At 42.2% G+C, this 22217-nt stretch overlaps 1 protein-coding gene across 1 annotated transcript; it reads right to left on the bottom strand.

Moving 5' to 3' along the window:
* Positions 1–15422: 15422 nt before the first annotated feature.
* Positions 15423–20284, bottom strand: LOC127295534 (inactive glucose-6-phosphate 1-dehydrogenase 4, chloroplastic). The gene is made up of 12 exons (XM_051325498.2): positions 19980–20284; positions 19500–19635; positions 18867–19132; positions 18516–18610; positions 18288–18402; positions 17964–18169; positions 17757–17865; positions 17644–17684; positions 16714–16834; positions 16394–16593; positions 15855–16055; positions 15423–15781 (listed from the first exon to the last, which is right to left on the bottom strand). The coding sequence occupies exons 1-12, from the start codon at positions 20064–20066 to the stop codon at positions 15541–15543; spliced, it is 1818 nt and encodes a 605-aa protein (XP_051181458.1). The 5' UTR covers positions 20067–20284; the 3' UTR covers positions 15423–15540.
* Between the last annotated feature and the right edge of the window lie 1933 nt (positions 20285–22217).

The raw sequence follows: 22217 nt of genomic DNA, 5'->3' as shown, positions 1-22217 counted from the left end.
AAGTAATGTTTATTTATGGATTTCTGTTAAAAGTGCTTTAATAACATGATTTCATGTGCTAAGCTATTTCTAAGGACTTGACCTAATATTTGATAACTTGATTACTTGCATATGATTCTATGTGAATGCTTATTTGTTAAGGTCTTGTAGGTTTTATTATAACCATATTTCAAAGGTAGCACTAGAATTATTCAATAACACCTTGAAATACCTAGGGTAATTCTACTCTCCTCATGGTTTGGTCTTTATTATAATGATAGGTGGTTAATCACCACCATATAGGTTTAAGTTGTAGGGTTCAAACTAGGTTCATCTTATGCTCCATAATTAAGCATAGGATTTAACTAAAGTGCAATTCTAGAGTTCTAATTATAGTTACCTAATAGCACTTGGTTTGAATCTTAGTTATGGTCTGGTTTTATAAGTGTAATCACTCAAGTATTTCACAACTTAGATTTGAGATATAATTTCTGGTTTGTAGAATTTGAGATGACACCATATTGTATTTGCTAGGGTTTAGTCTCCCCTAACCAAGATAAGATGGTTGCTTGCTTAATATTTCATGTGCTTCTCTAATTACTAAGGATTTGAGAATTGGTTTTAGCTTCTACCAATTAATTTCTATTATCTCCTTAATCTATTGTTAAAGCAACTAAAGTTGTTATAATTCTTTTTATAGTTAACTTTGGTTATATGGATGGATGGTTTCTCCCCATACAAAATATAGGGTTTACTTCTAAGTGTTCTTAGGTTCTGAATATCTTCCACCTTGAGTTCTTAGGGTTAATGATCCCTACACAATTTATAATGATCAAGGTTATTCCTAAGTTATCTCTCAATAGTTAGGTTTCTCACTCCCAAGATCAAGTCTTGTCATGATTAGCTAAGGTATAGTACTTCTCTTATAATTCCTTAGGTGGACATGGTCATGGCTGTCTCATTGGATTGGTATCCCAGGAATTGCCTGAGGTATATATTCACTTAGAATTCTCTCAAGGAATGATGATTTAACCACTTGAATATATAATAGGTCTCTCCCTAAAATCCAAGTGTTCCCTCAACTAACTTGAGTGTAACACCATATCTTGAGCTCTCTTATATAGAAATGGATTATTCTAGGATTTATGGTGTACTCACAAGATCTCAATAGGTATTTAGTTTAAAACTCCACTTGGCTATCTTGGTTGAATTAATCTCCTCCTTAATCTATCAGGTCATGGATATGGTATTATTCCATGTGATGTTAGGTTGTCTCACCACTCCAAGATGAAATGGTTAATCTCCTAATACTTTAGTTCAATGGTTGTCACTTATTCTTAAGTAGGTAAAGCTAAGATTGATATGAATGGTCTCTCTTATTTGGGAAGGACTTTAATACTAACCTGAGTTTAGGCTCCATAGAGATTGGTGTGATCATCAATATCTATGTTTAACATAAATGGTTTCTCTTAAAGATGATGATTTAAATGCATGGATGTATATACAAGGTTTTAGCTTAAGGTTTTCCATTGCTTCTCTAATAAATACTATAGAACTCTCACCTCTCTAGGTTTGATGTGTAATAACTTGAAATGTAGAAGAATATATACTTCTTGAGTGGATCTCCTTGTTATAATTCCAATGTTGAAGTGGAATGAATACCATGAGGTTCATGGTAGGATTAAGGATTAGTTTAAGACATGGAAAAGATAAGTGAAGAATAGTTTCTTCATTCATTGTTACTTGATTTACAAGTAGATGTATGTTCATATGTTATAGCGAGGAATATCATGTTGTGATCTTTAATAAGATCAAGTAGTTGATCATTGATTAATATGTTATTGTGTTTGTTGAAATTCCATTTGCTCTAATCCTTTAGATCAAATCATCTCTACCCAAAACAAGGTTTCAGCAAAGTCACATTGAGGTTTATAGCGCTTGACTTGATGAGCTATGATACGTCCAATTTGCATCACTATTTTATATCATAATTTGCTGTTATTCATTGATATATTTCATATTGGGACACATTACTTATGTTATTTCATCTATTTTGCATGTTTCATCATTATTGGAGGATCGAACACCGGAGCCAGGATTCTGCTGGAAAAAGCACCGTCAGAACGCAATATTTCGGAAGATCAACTCTGGAAGGAAATTATACCAAAAATCCTATTTTTCAAGATGACGGAGGAAGCCAGAAGGAGGAGCCAGGAGGAGCCAGGGTGGGCCCACACCCTAGGGCGGCGCGGCCTGTGCCCCGGCCGCGCCGCCATGTGGTGTGGAGGGCCCACGGCCCCTTTCGCCTCCTTTTCTTCGCCAAACCCTTCGTCCCGAAGACCTAAGCCACAGAGGGTACCTCGCGAAGAGTTACAGCCGCCTCTGCGGGGCGGAGAACACCAGAGAGAAAAGAGCTCTCCCGGCGGGCGAGGAATCCGCCGGGAAATTCCTCCGGAGGGGAAATCGACGCCATCGTCACCGTCATCGAGCTGGACATCATCGCCATCACCATCATCATCATCTCCACCATCATCACCGTCGTCATCACCGCTGGACACCGTCACCGCCATAGCAATTTGGGTTTGATCTTGATTGTTTGATAGGGGAAACTCTCCCGGTATCGATTTCTACTTGTTGTTGATGCTATTGAGTGAAACCATTGAACCAAGTTTATGTTCAGATTGTTATTCATCATCATATCACCTCTGATCATGTTCCGTATGATGTCTCGTGAGTAGTTCGTTTAGTTCTTGAGGACATGGGTGAAGTCTAAATGTTAGTAGTGAACTATGGATGAGTAATATTCAATGGTGTGATATTTAAGTTGTGGTGTTATTCTTCTAGTGGTGTCATGTGAACGTCGACTACATGACACTTCACCATTTATGGGCCTGGGGAATGCATCTTGTATTCGTTTGCCAATTGCGGGGTTGCCGGAGTGACAGAAACCTAAACCCCGTTGGTATATCGATGCGGGAGGGATCGCAGGATCTCAGAGTTTAAGGCTGTGGTTAGATTTATTTCTTAATTACTTTCTTGTAGTTGCGGATGCTTGCAAGGGGTATAATCACAAGTATGTATTAGTCCTAGGAAGGGCGGTACATTAGCATAGGTTCACCCACACAACACTTATCACAACAATGAAGATTATTTAGCCGTATGTAGCGAAAGCACTAGACTAAAATCCCGTGTGTCCTCGAGAACGTTTGGTCATTATAAGTAAACAAACCGGCTTGTCCTTTGTGCTAAAAAGGATTGGGCCACTCGCTGCAATTGATACTCTCGCACTTTACTTACTCGTACTTTATTCAAGCGTTACATCAAAACCCCTGAATACTTGTCTCGTGAGCATTTACGGTGAATCCTTCATCGAAACTGTTTGTCAACACCTTCGCTCCTCGTTGGGATCGACATTCTTACTTATCGAAGATACTACGATACACCCCTATACTTGTGGGTCATCAAGACAATTTTAAGGCGCCGTTGCCGGGGAGTGAAGCGCTATTGGTAAGTGGAATTGGTAAGGAAAACCTTCTTGTTGTGCTGATTTTATTTCTGCCTGCTGCTATAAGTCATTATGGAGAGATCTTCTCTTCAATTTCTATTTGGGAAATCTACTACTACTGCAACGGTAGTGGATGAAGCGCCAGGTGAGGAAGTAATACCATATAAAATACCTATGAAAATTATTGAACGTGTTATGGATAACCGCTATGAAGGGGATGGAACTGTCCATCCCGGTGATCATTCACTGTTTTTGCATGAATTATGCGGGTTATTCAAATGTGCAGGTATTGCTATGGATGAAGTGAGGAAGAAACTATTCTCTTTATCGCTGTCTGGTAAAGCGGCGCATTGGTATAAATTACTGGATAATGGGGATTCTCTTGAATGGAATGATATTGTGCCCCGGTTTTATTCTAAGTTCTATCCTCCAAGTGAAATTCATAAGGATCGGAATCGCATATATAATTTTTGGCCTCATGATGGAGAGAGTATTGCCCAAGCTTGGGGGAGACTGAAGTCTTTAATGCTCAAATGCCCCATTCATGAGCTTCCTGGTAATGTTATTATTGATAATTTCTATGCAAGACTTTCTTTTCAAGACAAGACCTTGTGGATACTTCTTGTTCCGGATCATTTACACGCAACAAAGAAGAGTTTAAAAGGGACCTTCTTGATCGAATCCAAGAAAATACCGAAGGATGGGAGAACGACAAAGATCGAGAATCGGTATAATTTATGATTATAAATGCATTGAAGCTTTTATGGATACCGATAAATTTCGTAATATGAGTGCTACATATGGTCTTGATTCTCAAGTTCTTTGTAAATCTTTATAAAGCTTTTGCCTCTCATTATGAATTGCCAAAGAAGAACTTTGATAAGTATCATGAACCATATAAAGATAAAATTGATTCATCTATTAATAAATGTGTTGTAGTTGAAACTGCTGATCATGTTATTCCTGAAGCTTATATTGAAAAAACTCCTTTCCCTGCTAAAATGAAGGAGTACTCTGTTATAAATAGTGCGGTTCATAAAAGTGAAAAGAAACCTGTAGAACCTGAAGAACAAATAAAAGTTGAACCTGCTGTTGCAATAATTAAAGATCTTGTGACTGAAAATGTAGAGGATGGTCATATTATTTTTTGTGAAGATGCTTCACATATTGTTTCACATCCTAATAAACCCAAACAAGCTAGTGTTCCTATGCTATCTGTTAGAATTGGTGATCATTGCTATTATGGATTATGTGATATTGGTGCAAGTGTTAGTGCTATTCCGTATGAGCTTTACACGGAGATTATGCACGAAATTGATTCTTGTGAACTTGAAGATATTGATGTGGTTATTCAGCTGGCTAATAGAGAAACTATTTCTCCAATTGGTATTGTTCGAGATGTGGAAGTTTTATGCGGTAAGATTAAATATCCTGTGACTTTTTGGTACTTGGTTCTGCTTTGCTAGTGATTATTGTCCTATTATTTTTGGTAGACCTTTTCTAAATACTTGTGGAGCTATTATAGATTGCAAGAAAGAGAAAATTTTGACTAAATTTGCTGGTGAATCTTATGAGTTTAACTTCTCTAAATTTACTAAAACTCCTTATAAAGCTGATTTGCCTAGTAATGATATTAAAATGGAGCAATGTGCATCTATTATTCTTGTTCCTAATAATCCTTTGCAGCAACATTTGGAGGATAGCGAGAGCGAAATTTTTAGGAAAGAAAGAGATGAGCTTGAGGAAATTTTTCTTCGCCAACCTATTCTCAAGCATGATTTACCGGTGGAAGATTTGGGTACAACACCGCCACCAAAGGAAGATCCTGTTTTTGATTTAAAGCCTTTACCTGATAATCTTAAATATGCTCATATTGATGATAAGAAAATATATCCTGTTATTATTAGTTCTAAGCTTTCAGAGATTGAGGAAGAAAGGTTATTGGAAATATTGAAGAAGCATCGAGGCGCTATTGGCTACACTCTTGATGATTTGAAGGGGATTTCTCCTTCTATTTGCCAACATGCTATTAATATGGAAGATGATGCAAAGCTCGTTGTTGAACCTCGGCGTCGTCTAATTCCAAAGATGAAAGAAGTGGTAAGGAATGAGGTACTACGACTCCTTGAAGCTGGTATTATATATCCTATTGCTGATAGTAGATGGGTTAGTCCCGTGCAATCGTGTTCCCAAGAAAGGAGGTATGACTGTTGTGCCTAATGATAATGATGAGCTCATTCCTCAAAGAGTAGTTGTAGGGTATAGAATGTGCATTGATTTTCGAAAAGTTAATAAAGTTACTAAAAAAGATCATTACCCTTTACCCTTTATTGATCAAATGCTAGAAAGATTATCTAAAAATACTCATTTTTGCTTTCTTGATGGTTATTCTGGGTTTTCACAAATTGCAGTTAAAGCTAAAGATCAAGAGAAAACCACTTTTACCTGTCCCTATGGAACTTATGCTTATAGACGCATGCCTTTTGGTTTATGTAATGCTCCTGCTACTTTTCAAAGATGCATGTCTGCTATTTTTCATGGTTTTTGTGAAAGTATTGTAGAGGTATTCATGGATGATTTTTCCGTCTATGGGAATTCTTTTGATAGCTGCTTGCGAAACCTTGATAAAGTTTTGCGAGAGATGTGAAGAAACTAACCTTGTTCTTAATTGGGAGAAATGCCACTTTATGGTTAATGAAGGAATTGTATTGGGACATAAAATTTCTGAGAGAGGTATTGAAGTTGATAGAGCTAAAGTTGAAGCAATCGAGAAGATGCCTTATCCGAGGGATGTTAAAGGTATTCGTAGTGTTCTTGGTCATGCTGGGTTTTATAGGAGATTTATTAAAGATTTCTCTAAGATTTCAAAGCCTCTTACTAATCTTCTTCAAAAAGATGTACCATTTGTTTTTGATGATGATTGTAAGGAAGCGTTTGAAACTCTTAAGAAAGCCTTAACAACTACTCCTATAGTTGAACCCCGATTGGAATTTACCCTTTGAAATTATGTGTGATGCTAGTGATTTTCTTGTAGTGTTGTTCTTGGACAATGAGTAGATAAAAAACTGAATGTTATTCATTATGCTAGTAAAACTCTTGATGCTGCTCAAAGAAATTATGCTACAACTGAAAAGGAATTATTAGCTGTAGTTTTTGCTTGTGATAAATTTAGATCTTATATTGTTGATTCAAAAGTTACTATTCATACTGATCATGCCGCAATTAGATACCTAATGACAAAGAAAGATGCTAAGCCAAGGCTTATTAGATGGGTACTTCTTTTGCAAGAATTTGATTTACATATTGTAGATAGGAAAGGTGCTGATAATCCTGTTTTGATAATTTGTCTAGATTGGAAAATATTGCTTATGATCCTGTTCTGTTAATGATAGTTTTCCAAATGAACAATTGGCTGTAATAAAGGTGAGCTCGCGAGACAGTCCTTGGTATGCTTGATTATGCTAACTTTATTGTTTCCAAGTACTTGCCTCCAACCTTTTCAGTTCAGCAAAGGAGGAAATTCTTTTATGATTTGAGGCATTATTTACGGGATGACCCACACTTATATAAAGAAGGAGTGGATGGTATTATGCGAAGATGTGTTCCCGAATATGAACAACAGGAGATATTGAGTAAATGTCATGGTAGTGCTTATGGAGGACATCACGCCGGAGAAAGAACCGCGCAAAAGGTTCTACAATCAGGTTTTTATTGGCCGACTCTCTTCAAGGATGCGAGAAAGTTTATTTTATCTTGTGATGAATGCCAAAGGGTTGGTAATATCTCCAGACGCAATGAAATGCCTATGAATTATACTCTTGTTATTGAACCGTTTGATTGTTGGGGATTTGACTTCATGGGACCTTTTCCGTCTTCAGAAGGTAACACTCATATACTTGTTGCTGTTGATTATGTTACTAAATGGGTGGAGGCTATACCTACAAAAAGTGCTGATGGTGAGACCTCTTTAAGAATGCTCTTAGATATTATTTTTCCTAGATTTGGAGTACCTAGATACATTATGACTGATGGAGGTTCTCATTTTATTCATGGAGGTTTTAGAAAAACTCTTGCTAGGTATGGTATTAATCATAGAATTGCTTCTGCTTATCATCCTCAAACTAGTGGTCAAATAGAATTATCAAATAGAGAGATTAAATCTATCTTGCAAAAGACTGTTAATAAAACTAGAAAGAATTGGGCTAGTAAATTGAAGGATGCACTTTGGGCTTATAGAACTGCTTATAAAAATCCCATGGGAATGTCACCTTATAAAATGGTTTATGGGAAAGCTTGTCATTTACCTTTAGAACTAGAGCACAAAGCTTATTGGGCTGTTAGAGAATTAAATAAAGATCCTAAACTTGCCGGTGATAAGAGGTTGTTGCAATTGAGTTCCCTAGATGAATGGAGAAGTGAAGCTTATGAAAATGCTAAACTCTTTAAAGAGAAAGTTAAAAAATGGCATGATAGGAGGATTATCAAAAGAGAATTTAATATTGGGGATAAAGTCCTATTGTATCGGTCTCGTCTCGCATTCTTTGCAGGGAAATTACTCTCGAAATGGGAAGGACCATATGTTGTCGAGGAGGTGTATCGTTCAGAGCAATCAAAATTAGCTCTCTTCAAGGCAATGCTACGCAAGTGGTGAATGGACAAAGACTCAAGCATTATATCTCGTGTGATTCCTATAATGTTGATGTTGATATTATTCAAGTGGAAACACCGGAGGATTTCATCAAAGGGCAAATTGACAGTCACTTGAGAACTCGACTTTGAATAGGTAACGATCGTAATGAAAAGTACGCAATTTACTTTCCGAACAATATTTTTGCTGTTTTTGGAAAATATGCGAAATTACGAGTTCGAAACGGAGTGGAAAGGACGCACGAGGGTGCCACCATAGGCGGCGCGGCTCGACTGGGCCCGCGCCGGCCTATGGTTTGGCCGCCCGTCGCTCCTTTCCGACTCTGGTTCGATCTGGTATTTTCCTTATTTCGCGAAAATATTTGCTATATAATCTCCCGGACCCTGGAGGTCCGTATATCGTGTTTTCGACGTGTTTTGTTTCGAGCTGTTTCGCCAGATTTGTTTCGGATCTAGAGTCATCATGTCTTCGTCGGAAACTCCGAAGGACGGCTCCAGCAAGGATGTTGGCAACTTGTACATGGAGGAGCTGAAGATGCACCCCAAGGAGTTGCTGCTCGTTGAAGGAGAACTGCAGGTCAAGGATGTCCAGGGTCCTAAAGGAGAAGGAAGCCTCGGAAGACAGGATGGAGAAGTTAGAACAAGAGGTTTTCAAGTACAAGAAGATGGCTGAGCGTGAGGTGGATATCTTCCACAGGATTGTGTCTGAACTCATTGCCGAACATGAGAAGGAAACCGCAAAGCTTTGGAGCGACATCCTCTCGCTTCACGACACCACCAACAAGCTCCAAGCACAACTCTATGATTTTCTAATCAGAACCGTGAGTATGAAAACAGGTTTAAATACATAAGCCGTCGCTAGTTTCAGGATCCCCGAGACCAAGACGTCGTTTCTTGATGGAGCGCCTCTTCCTTGGAAGTTTGATGACGGGAGTTCATCACCACCATCGCCGCAGGAGTAATTCATCATCGGTATTGGCATCCCCTTGGTTTGTTCCAAGCTTGGGGGAGTGCCGCGGTATCACATTATCACTACCTTTTACTTTTATTGTCAAGTAGTGTCATATCATGAGTAGGGAAGTTATCATATAAGATGGGTTGCGTTTGGAAGTATCTCTCCTTTAGTTGGTTGTCTATGTATCCCTTGGTGTGAGTTATCGTTATGGAATATTAATGAGAAGTCTTATCATTTACATATTGCACATCTTATTTTAGTTTGCAATCTTTACTATATGATTCACCTTGTTGTTAGTATTGGTATCACTTTGGGAGCATTGAATAAATCTATTTGGTTTTGGCAAACTTAGCATTGGTCAATAGCAACAACACTTTAAGGTTTAAATAGAAAAGAGAAATACATGTAGATGTTTCATTGTCTTTCTTGTTAGCTCATAGCTTATTATTCGAAGTTAAAATTGTTTGTGCTTACAAGGAAGATGCATGATTGTTTCTATCACATGTATATTTGTTTGTTTCCCTCGACTCTTATGCTTGCTAATTAACCTTGCTAGCCAAAGACCTCAGACCGAGAGGGAATACTTCTCGTGCATCCAAACCTTAACCCAAACCTATGTCATTTGTGTCCACTATACCTACCTACTACATGGTATTTTCTCGCCATTCCAAGTAAATACTTCATGTGCTACCTTTAAACAATTCAAAACTTAGTATCTCTTATTTGTGTCAATGTTTTATAGCTCATGAGGAAGTATGTGGTGTTTTATCTTTCAATCTTGTTGGGCAACTTCCACCAATGGACTAGTGGCTACATCCGCTTATCCAATAATTCTGCAAAAAGAGCTGGCAATGGGATTCCCAGTCCCAAATTAATTAAATTAATAGACACTCCTCCATGGTATGTGATTGATGGACGGCACCCGAAGTATTCGGTTAGCCATGGCTTGTGTAAGCAAAGGTTGGGGGGAGTATCATCATCATAATAAAACTAAAATAAAAAGGCACTCCTTCATGGTATGAGATTGTTGGCAGGCACCCGAGGATTCGGTTAGCCATGGTTTGTGAAAGAAAGGTTGGAAGGAGTGCCACACAAAATGAAAATAATATGGGAGCCGCTCTTAGGAGGTTGTCTGGCAAGGGGGTTAGAGTACCCGCTACCAGTCGTTGACAACAACAAACACTTCTCAAAATGTTACTTTTATTCTCTTTATATGATTGCAAAACTGAAAAAGCTCTAGCACATGATTTAATCCCTGCTTCCCTCTGCGAAGGGCCTATCTTTTACTTTATGTTGAGTCAGTAAACCTATTTCCCTCCATCTCAAGCAAGCATTTGAGTAGTTGTGATCAAACCATTATATTGTGATTTGCTACATCATGTCTTTTATTCTTCCTTGTTTAGTACAAGTTTTATCTGAATGAATATAGCTTTGCAAGTTATCAATGATCATGAGAAGACCATTATGATTGAGTATGCAAGTTGTGCCTTATAAACTCTAACATGAGAGCGCTGCTCAATAAGATAAATATAATCTGTTAGTTGTTCTCTGACCAAGAACGAAGTTTGCCATCACCAATCATGATTTCTCATGCACCTTTACTTGTGATTACCCTATACTTGTTTCAATATGAGTTATAAGAGGTTGTCTACTATAATGTCCTGTGTGAATGAATATGATGCTTCTTGTCCGTATTTTATTTATCGACTCTTCACTCCATAAACATGTGGTCATGTCTATCGAGCTCAGTTTCGCTTGGGGACAAGCGAAGTCTAAGCTTGGGGGGAGTTGATACGTCCAATTTGCATCACTATTTTATATCATAATTTGCTGTTATTCATTGATATATTTCATATTGGGACACATTACTTATGTTATTTCATCTATTTTGCATGTTTCATCATTATTGGAGGATCGAACACCGGAGCCAGGATTCTGCTGGAAAAAGCACCGTCAGAACGCAATATTTCGTAAGATCAACTCGGAAGGAAATTATACCAAAAATCCTATTTTTCAAGATGACGGAGGAAGCCGGAAGGAGGAGCCAGGAGGAGCTGTGGTGGGCCCACACCCTAGCGCGGCGCCGCCCACGCCCCGGCCGCGCCGCCATGTGGTGTGGAGGGCCCACGGCCCCTTTCGCCTCCTTTTCTTCGCCAAACCCTTCGTCCCGAAGACCTAAGCCACGGAGGGTACCTCGCGAAGAGTTACAGCCGCCTCTGCGGGGCGGAGAACACCAGAGAGAAAGAGCTCTCCGGCGGCGGTGAATCCGCCGGGAAATTCCCTCCGGAGGGGGAAATCGACGCCATCGTCACCGTCATCGAGCTGGACATCATCGCCATCACCATCATCATCATCTCCACCATCATCACCGTCGTCATCACCGCTGGACACCGTCACCGCCATAGCAATTTGGGTTTGATCTTGATTGTTTGATAGGGGAAACTCTCCCGGTATCGATTTCTACTTGTTGTTGATGCTATTGAGTGAAACCATTGAACCAAGTTTATGTTCAGATTGTTATTCATCATCATATCACCTCTGATCATGTTCCGTATGATGTCTCGTGAGTAGTTCGTTTAGTTCTTGAGGACATGGGTGAAGTCTAAATGTTAGTAGTGAACTATGGATGAGTAATATTCAATGGTGTGATATTTAAGTTGTGGTGTTATTCTTCTAGTGGTGTCATGTGAACGTCGACTACATGACACTTCACCATTTATGGGCCTAGGGGAATGCATCTTGTATTCGTTTGCCAATTGCGGGGTTGCCGGAGTGACAGAAACCTAAACCCCCGTTGGTATATCGATGCAGGAGGGATCGCAGGATCTCAGAGTTTAAGGCTGTGGTTAGATTTATTTCTTAATTACTTTCTTGTAGTTGCGGATGCTTGCAAGGGGTATAATCACAAGTATGTATTAGTCCTAGGAAGGGCGGTACATTAGCATAGGTTCACCCACACAACACTTATCACAACAATGAAGATTATTTAGCCGTATGTAGCGAAAGCACTAGACTAAAATCCCGTGTGTCCTCGAGAACGTTTGGTCATTATAAGTAAACAAACCGGCTTGTCCTTTGTGCTAAAAAGGATTGGGCCACTCGCTGCAATTGATACTCTCGCACTTTACTTACTCGTACTTTATTCAACTGTTACATCAAAACCCCCTGAATACTTGTCTGTGAGCATTTACAGTGAATCCTTCATCGAAACTGTTTGTCAACACCTTCTGCTCCTCGTTGGGATCGACATTCTTACTTATCGAAGATACTACGATACACCCCCTATACTTGTGGGTCATCAAGCTACTTCAATTCCACCAAGGTCAAGTGAAACTTCAGTTACTGTGACTGTTTTACTTTAAAGCGCGAAAATTCTCCGGATTTTCTATGCATGAATGCAATGCACACATATGTTTTCTCTATTTTTGTAACCCCATTACCTGGGATATTACAACGGCGGGAGGGAGAAACAAATCGGCGGGGAAAGGAGAAATGAATCGGCGGCGGGATATGTGTTGGGAGGCCAGAAATGCGCGGCGGGATAGGCGCGATATGGCGGGAGGGGCGGGATTTAGCGGGAGTGGGAGACGATTTTTCACTGAGCCGCTGACGCGCCGGGCCCGCATCGGTTCGCCTCGCTTTTCGGTGTGTCCGGCGTCCCCGGTGCGTCCCCTGTGGGACGGGGACGGGCTCGGGGCGCCGGACACCGTATCGGGCCACGCCGGACAAAAATGGGCTTTGGGGGACGCGGCTGGAAAGGTTTTTTGGTCCGGCGCGCCCCAAATCCCTTTGGGGGACGCTTTGGGGGACGCGGCTGGAGATGCTCTAAGAGCATCTTTCCAAAGCGGCGGCCCTCAGGGTGCGCCGGACGAAATTTCACTCAGCCCCGCGTCGCAAAGCCTCCTTCCGTCCAGCGTGTCTAATACGGTGTCCGGTTCCCCGAGCCTGTCCCCGATTTACATGGGACGGTCTGGGTACGCTGGACACAACAAAAAGTGAGACGAGGAGACGCGGGTCCGATGCGTCAGCGGCACATTCAAGTTTAAACTAACCGTCGCCTACCTCGCGACGGAAGTTATTGACGCGCAGCGACGGTGCAGTTTTCGTAGAGGCGCAGCAAAGCATCTTGTCACGTCTAGCTCTCCGTGCTTGCGTTAGTGAGCGCCACCACCCCCCCTCCCGCCTCCCTCCCGCCTATAAAAAGGGGGCGCTCTCGTATCGTTCCTCACACACAAACCCTAGCGCCTCTCTCCCCAACCCTAGCTGCCACCATCTCAAGAGTCGACGCCATGGCTGGTAGAGGCAGAGGCGGCCGAGGTCGCGACCGTGGTCGTGGTCGTGGTCACAATAGAGATGCACGGTCGTCATCGCCTGCGAGGTCGTCGTCTTCATCATCGTACCTGCAGGAAGAGCACCAACTGCTGTTCGAGTTCGTCGTCGTCCTCAATGGCGGCCCACTCGGCATCTAGAAGCTACCGGACAAGATCGCTGAGTTCGTCGCCGGCAACAAGTCGGCCGCGCTGCATCTGCGGGGGTGCGACTGCTGCCGGTGGCCGATGGACGTGCTCTTCGACGGGTGCGGTAAGATGTACCTCCACACCGACTGGGAGAAGTTCGCACGCTACCACGACCTCCAAGCCGGCTGCGTGCTCACATTCTCCTACCTAGGCGACGCAGATATGAGCGTCAAGGTGTTCGACAACACGTCCTGCCACCAGCACTACCACGGCGACGATGATGAGGAGGACGATTGAACACGCTGAGTGCAAAAATGGTAACGAAGGTTGTTGGATGTTCTTCCTCGAAAGGACCAACAGAGTTATCATTACCAGCTGGATTTTCCAGTTTTGGTGACTGAGAGTGCATGAGAGTGTTCTTTCTTGGCGGCGAATATACGAAATCTGGGATGCCAACACTAGTTAGGTTTCCTAATTTTTTAAATGTTTTATCTATGTATTAGTTTGTGGAAACCATGTTGCAAACTATGTTTTAGTTTGTGTAAAACCATATTCTTAATTATGTATTAGTTTATGGAATGTTCCTCCTCTATTGAAATGAATATGCAACAAAAACAAAAAAGAGTACTTTAATGTTAAAATAAGTTTGAGGGTGGCGTTTGGGGGACGCGGCTGAAAAGCGATGTTCCCCAAACGCGGCACGAAGAAAATACGTTCCTCAAACGCTCGATTCAGTGCCGTTTGGGGAACGCGGGTGGAGATGCTCTAATACTCCCTCCATCTCCATTTAATTGATGCTGAGTGTTAGGATCGACGAAACAGATTTTCATCCTGCTATATATTAATATATAGCAACTACACGAGCTGCTCGAGTACAAGCTAGCCCAAACGTAACAAAAAGGAATGTAATGTCAAGAATGTTGGAACGACGAAAATGATGATGCCTCACAACCGTTGGGTTCTATGGTGAATTCTCACCATGCTCTTAGTACTTAAAACGTCGCATACCAAGCAATATCTTCAAGAAGGGACGCGGCGACGATTGCCTGAACCGGTCCTAGGCTTTCCCTGGTACACAGAGGGGTGGGGAAGGGGTACATCCAACACCCTTCAAATGGTGACAGCATCGGTGCCAACCATCCGACATGAATTTCTCCCAACCCCAAAAAATCACGACCTCGGAAGCTCTATTGCGCTCCACCAACTCGCGCCACCATGGTCTTGCAATCGTCACTTCCGTCTCACCGTGGCAACTTAAATCGACGAGATCGAGAAGAGACAACCGGGAAGGAGGAGCGGCAGAACAACGGCCACACGGGAGGGCATAACCTCCCCCGCCATTGGCGGTAATCTATTGACGTAGCATAGGAACAAACCAGGCCTAGCAAAGCCCAAGCGCTCGTGAAGCTCTCGTCGCTGTGCTACAATAAGTGCGTTGTCGTCCAGGCCACCCCCAGCTCACTCCTTCGACCATTGGAGATGGCACAGTCACGCCAGGGCTTGACCCACCTAGACCCATATGGCGCCCAAAGAGCCTAGATGTGGGCCAGGAGGGCGGCACCCCGCCACCAAGCGGATGCATCGTAGCCACCCGAGAAGACACGCCGCCGCTAGAAGGTCAACGTCGACCTGAAAGCACCTCCATCGGCCGGGGAGAACCCCACGCCCTTCCTCCTAGCGCACGGGTAGGGGCATGGCTGCCACTGGCGACATTGCACAGGCTTTACGAAGGCGGTGGGGAGAGGAGGGGGAGGGGGGGGGGGGGGGGGGGGTTGGAAACTAGGGTTTGGAGATCGCCCCAGCACGCATGTGTATCCCACGTTGATTAAATCAGAACGGAGGTAGTAGTAACAAAGCTTTCATCCACACCTTCACAGAGTTTGAATCAAGCAGAAAATAATTTGCATTTGTTGTTGAAGTTTATCCAGCAGGTTTTGTTAGAGAAGGTTTTACACTAGATCTCCGGGAGAGATTACTGGACGACACACACTATCAGCTCACCAGTCATCATCCCATCGGACTCCATGTTTAGCAGCGAGATAGTAAGCGTTAACAGGTCCTTTATCCCCAGCCTCGTAAAGCTCAGGAGCAACCCTGTTCTGATCGATCTCATGGATTACTGGAGCCAACACGTTCCATGCAGCAGCTAACTCATCACTGCGCATAAATAGATGATTGTCGCCATCTAGCACGTCCAGAAGAAGATGCTCATATGAACCTGGAACTTCAACGTCGTACCTACAGAGCATGCATCATGATTTAGTACCATATCTTTTGAATGCATCACAAGATGATCAAGTGACCTCCATACCTATCCCTGTAAAGCAGGTTGAGCTCTGAAGCATCCAACTGGAGCCCAAGTCCCGGGACCTTATTGTTGACTTTCAAGAGAATGGCTTCTTCGGGTAGGTCACGCAAAACCAGCTCGTTTGTGTCAAGATCTATGTCATGACCAATACGTTCACGGTAGATATTGCCAGGGACATGACGAAATTGAATACGGATCTCAGCTCTGGAAGAAGTAAACAATTAAGAATCTTCAGTTGTGGTTGATGAATCAGTCAAGTGATAATTTGTTTTTTCCTTAAACGATAAGCTTGAACAACTACCAATAACATGCTCAGAGGAGGTTAAGCCGTTGAAAACAATTTGGCGCAGCAGCGCATACTTAGCAATGAAACATTATGCACTTCTACCCTTGGAAAATTTAAAGATTTATGGAACCTTGTGATGATTTCATTATAACAAGAGGCTATGATGAGTTGACTGAAATCAGGCACTAACATATTTTAAGAGTCAGAGATAAACTGGCAACAAATCTAATCCTAAAATGGAACTGAACGAGAGTACCTATTCTTCATAAGTCCCATTCCAGTCTTGATCAAAAACGGTACCCCATCCCAACGTGCATTGTCAATGTACATAGCGGCAGCAAAGTAGGTTGGTGTCATTGATTTTGTATGTCTGTCGACTTTACCGGAGGTATCTTTGAGTTGACCAAGGACGACATCCTCAAAATCCACTTTTCGAATTGATCTTAGCACCTTCACCTGAATGATAAAACATTTTCATAAACCATAATCATGTAATAAGTATTAGCATTTTCTAACTTCAAGGATGATAAGTGCACATTTTTCTCTGCTGCAAATTTATACTGCTCTATCCATTACCTTTTCATCACGGATATCTTCTCCATCAAGACTGACAGGAGGTTCCATAGCAAATAGTGCTATTGTTTGAAGAATGTGACTATGCACTATGTCACGGATTATCCCATAATTTCCAAAGTACCTTAAATGACATATGGGGATAGAACTAAACGATATTATAAATGTAAAACGGGGGCACTAATGAATGGAAATTTTCATTAGAAAACCCTGGGATAAATTGGAGGCCAAATTGAAGACCACAAATCCATCAATGAGCTAATCATGTAACATACAATTCGCAAAAAAAAAATCATGCAACATACAAACAAGATAAAAAACTGCTGCAAGCAGGACTACATTCTGTTAGGTTACCGTAGCTGGTATGGAGCAATTGCTTTGACCTTAGGTTGGAAACCTAGTAGAGGGAAAACCTGTAGGACAGTAGGAATCAAGTGACATTAGCAGGGAGTTCTCTATTTATACGATGGATATTCAGTTGAGAATAACATTATCATAACACTAGTAATACCTTCTTTATTAAAACTGTACCATTACTAGTGGTACATTTATCATATGTACAGCTAGGAATGGTTAGTTCGTATTCAACCGGGTTTATGACAGCACGTCCTTTGTTTGAATATCCATCATGTAAATAGAGAACTCTCTGCTAACGCCATTTGACTCCTACATGTTTTCCCTTATTAGGTTCCCAACCTAAAGTCAAAGCAATTTCTCTAATACCAGCTGCGATATCTCGGTAAGATGGACTTGTACTAATTTACGTAAAACCAGCATAGCCAAATGATGAATTAATTAAATATGACGCAACCTAAAGGCTAGAGCAGTTTTCATTGATGAGAACCATAACTTAGTGATGTTTCTATTTCATTAAGAAAAATGCCTTGATGTTAACTAACCTCCCTTTTTCGCAAAAAAGAAAAAAAAACTAACCTCCCTTGTATTTCTGTAGCTGTTTCTTCAGAAAAAATGACCTGTAACAATTCATGCACATTAGCAGTGTGTAGAAAAAAAAAATCATTGGTGGGATTTTGTTTCACATGTACCTGCACATTGCGTATGTACGTTCTACTCCACAGAGGTTCAAAAACCAGATTAGAAAACCTCAAGACAGTGAGATTTTCGATTAGATCCTTCCCCAAAAGATGATCAATTCTGAGGATGTAACATTCATCAATAAGATTTAATGGAATGAAAGGTGCAGCAAAAAACAGTGACAAGACTTGTAACTTGCATGGATACAAGATGGTCACCGGTAAATTTGCTTCTCCTCAAATCTTGACAGCAGAGACTCTGTGTCCCGTTGTGAGGACAAACTAGTGAAGCCAAATGGTTTCTCAATAATTATTCTATTCCAGCCATGCTTAGTTTGGGCACTGTTAGCTAGTGGCAATGCAACATCAAGAAGTGCTTCTTGGGGAACAGCAAGGTAGAATATCCTGTTTGCTGCATGAGTGCCCTTTGAAAAAAAGGAGAAGTGAAAGTGCAAATTAACATAGAAACTCCATGTTCAAGTATTACACTTGAATTTGATCCAGAAGAGTTAGGAAATAATTTCACGCAATCTCAAACTCTACCTCTATATGTGCCATTTTCGAATTTAATTTCTCCATCCCATCTTTGTTATCATGTCCTGCATCGATATAGTATGTCCTTTTAAGGAATTCTTTTAACTTCTCTTCACAGTTTTCACTGCACGGAGACAACAATATGATCAATATACCTCAGATGGAAACCACCTAAATTAATATTTCGACGTGAAGTATGGAGTCAAGGTCTGACAAGCTGCTACCAAAGAAACATACTGGTGATCAACCCGACAGGTAAGATTGGCTTCAATTATGGATCTTAAATCCTCATCTGCTAATGTCTTCCTAGAATATCCAAATATAGCAACATTCTGCGATACAGACAAGTTGATAGAGCATCAGCTCAAATTTCCAGAAGCACTTTAAAATATGATTATTCTACATCAGTTATTCACAAGTACAGCATCACATCTTCTGGCACTGTGCCTGGCAAATGTGTAACTTCGTAAATAGAAATTGATAATGCTATGGGTTGATCACATATACAGGATTGGGGTTCAAGGTTTGTTTGTTAATGATTGTCAAAAAATGAACGACAGCATAAATTATGACATGTTACATTCATACCCGAGGAAGAAAACCACTGTAATAGAGAGCAAATAGTGCTGGGAAGACTTTAGTTTTTGCCAGTTCACCAGTAGCTCCAATTACAGCAATGCAAAGAGGTGGTACACTTTCAGATTGGTCATCAAAGTGATCAAACAGAACAAGATGTTCCTTTACTACAGGAGGTTCAGCTTCAGAGTGGTTGACACCGAGATGCATTGAATTTTCCTCATTGATTGAGCTATCCGAAGCATCAGAACTTGTATTTGCTGTTTCACCTCCAGATTCTACATGCATGGAAACAATAATGTGTATGTGAAAGCAACTTGATGCAAGAAAATTATCCATGAAGAAGTTTTTTTTATGGCAGTAGCAAGATAATGTGGAGAAAACTAGTGCCTACCATTTTTCACTATTAATGCAAATTAGATATATCCTTTCAAATGTATGATGCAAATAATAGTATCATGAGCAAGTAGGACTGGGAACCATATGCCAAGAATTGAAGAATCACATAATTTCGATAGACATATGTGAACTTGTGAAGTGGCAAAGCATAAATGATTTCCAAATACCAGCCATCAGCTAGTTCTACATTCCTACTAGTTATCTTTACATTCAGCGGTGCAACCTACAAGTGGTCAGGAATTTTACCATCCCCTAGAACTTCCAGCTTTCTCTGAACTTGCCATCCATGCTGTTTCGGGGCCTTCTGGAACTTCACCTTGGCAGCAATCCAGCATCTCAACCCGCAAGCTTGCATTCTACATCTGTCAGCCAGTCGTGCGCCCTAGGTACAGAAGCATCAAGCAGTAGCTGATCAGCACATGAATGCGTCAAGGTCTACTACACCTGACAGTAACAAAAACCAGTCCCGAAACAATACAGACACAATAACGTCAACTGGTATCCCACAGGCATTTCATCAAACAGCTGCATAGCGCATAGGAGCTCCCCCCTTCCCACCCCTCTTGATACAAGCCTGGCCGCATACACCACTAGTATAGCAACCATACCAACTCAGCTAAGGCATTTCGTCAACAGGTCGAGCGCGCCCCACCGGTTGAAGGAAGTCAAGACTCAAGAGCATCTGTATACTAGTACTGCTACTACATGCGCTCCTCGAGCACTCACCGGGCTGAAGCGCGCAGCCGCCAAAGAGGGCCGGAAGGGCGGCGCTGGAGCTGCTGAAGCCGTCACGGCGAGCACCGCCGTAACCATACCTGGCTCTTCTTGCTTGGTCCGCCAGCCCCTCCCCGGCTTTTTTAGTCTCACACGCAGCGGTGGCCGGTGCCAAGATCGTGCCAGGCTCCGACTTATAGACTACTACTGTAGCTTAGCCGTACGTGTCGTCAGTCTGAATCAATTATCACAGGGAACGGGGGAAGACGAGAAGTGGATAGCTACGCTGCTCTGGAGCTATCACCCCCGTGGTCGTGGCCCCTTCGGCATTGACCTGCTGCACTGCCATTTGGCGTGGCGTACAGATTAAAGGAATCAGGACACTCAAGGGAAAAAGAATCAAAGACTCAAAAAAGAAGCTAAAAGCACAGCAGCATAAGAGCATCTTCAGCCGTGTCCCCAAAACATCCTCCACAGCAATTTGGGCGTATCGGATAAAAAAAACGTTCCAACCGCGTCCCCCAAAGCTCATTTTTGTCCGGCGCGCCCCGATACGGTGTCCGGCGCCCCGAGCCCGTCCCCGTCCCACAGGGGACGCTCCGGGCACGCCGGACACAACGAAAAGCGAGGTGGGCTCCCACATGTCGGCGACTATTTGCATAAACTGTTGCTTCGCGCCTCTTTTCTCGTCGTCTGCCTTGGCGCAATTTTAACCATTGATTTTACTTTAGCCATGGACAGCGACGATGGGATGCTTGCATACGGAGCACCTACCGATACACAGGACGACTACCTTCGCATGAGTGAGTCTACTGCCATTGAGTGCATGTACAAGTTTTGCCGAGCTGTGATGGGCAAGTTTGGCAAATACTATTTGAGAGAGCCAACTGAGGAAGAGACTGCAAGGATCATGGCACAAAATACTGCCAGAGGATTCTCTGGAATGCTTGGAAGCATCGATTGCATGCACTGGGCATGGAAGAACTGTCCGTTTGCTTGGCAAGGTATATACAAAGGGCGTCATGGATATTGCAGTGTGGTGCTTGAAGCTGTGGCAGATTATGACCTGTGGATTTGGCATTCTTTCTTTAGCATGGCGGGATCACACAATGACATCAACGTGTTGCAGCAGTCTCCGGTGTTCAGCAGACTAGTGGAAGGGCATGCTCCACCATGCAACTATGAGATCAATGGCCACCAATATACACAAAGGCTATTATCTAGTCGATGGTATATATCCAACCCGGGCCACTTTTGTCAAAACAATATCGAATCCATCAGGTCTGAAGAATTCCCACTTTGCTACGCGACAGGAGGCTTGCAGGAAGGATGTCGAGCGGGCATTTGGTGTGCTTCAAGCACAATTTGCCATTGTCCGGTACCCTGCTCTAAGCTGGTCTCACGACCAAATGTGGGAGGTGGTGCAGGCTTGTGTGATCATGCACAACATGATCATCGAGGATGACCGCAAGAATCATGCCAGGACACATGTTGGTCCCTATGAGTGTCAGGGCCCTCTTGCGGAGGTTGATCATGAGTTGCCTGCAGATTTTGCTGATTTTCTCGCCATGCACGCAGAGATCCGTGACAACAATGTTCATGAACAACTTCAAGCTGATCTCGTTGAGCATTTGTGGAGGATCAAAGGAAAAACTGTAGCACCTTGATCTAGCATCTAGCCCTATTTATTATATTTGTTTACTTGTTTTATTGTTTGTTGTAATTTAATTTGAAAACAATCCTCGCAAACATTTTTATTCATATGCTATATTTGATAAATGGTTCTGTGTTAAAAAGAAATATTTTAAATGTTTGGAAGAGGCGTTTGGGGGACGCAGCTGGGGAGCGACGTCCCCCAAATGCGGCACGAACAAAACACGTCCCCCGAACGCTCAATCCAGCGCGGTTTGGGGGACGCGGCTGGAGATGCTCTAAAATACCATGGCTTAGAGCATCTCCAGTCAGCGTTCTTCAAAACGTCCCTTCGCCTGCCGCATTTGGGGCGTGTCGGTTCCCAGCCGCGTCCCCTAAAACCACCTCTAAACATAAATTTAAATAGTTCACGTTTAAAAGAGATTGTGACCGCGCGTTTGTCTCGCCCCATAGACCCAAAAAATGGCCGTTTGTGACGTGCGTCGTGCCTCCAGCGGGTCGACATATTTGACTCGCGAACATGAATTTGGATGTTAAACAACAAAATAAATAGGTTTAAAGTAGTCTCAATTATTACATCCAATTTTTTGAAAGTCT

This window comes from Lolium perenne, chromosome 4 (genome assembly GCF_019359855.2).
Source record: "Lolium perenne isolate Kyuss_39 chromosome 4, Kyuss_2.0, whole genome shotgun sequence".
In the NCBI taxonomy this organism is placed as follows: Eukaryota; Viridiplantae; Streptophyta; class Magnoliopsida; order Poales; family Poaceae; genus Lolium; species Lolium perenne.
Note: the sequence above shows the minus strand (reverse complement) of the source record. Positions and strands in the feature narration are given on the sequence as shown.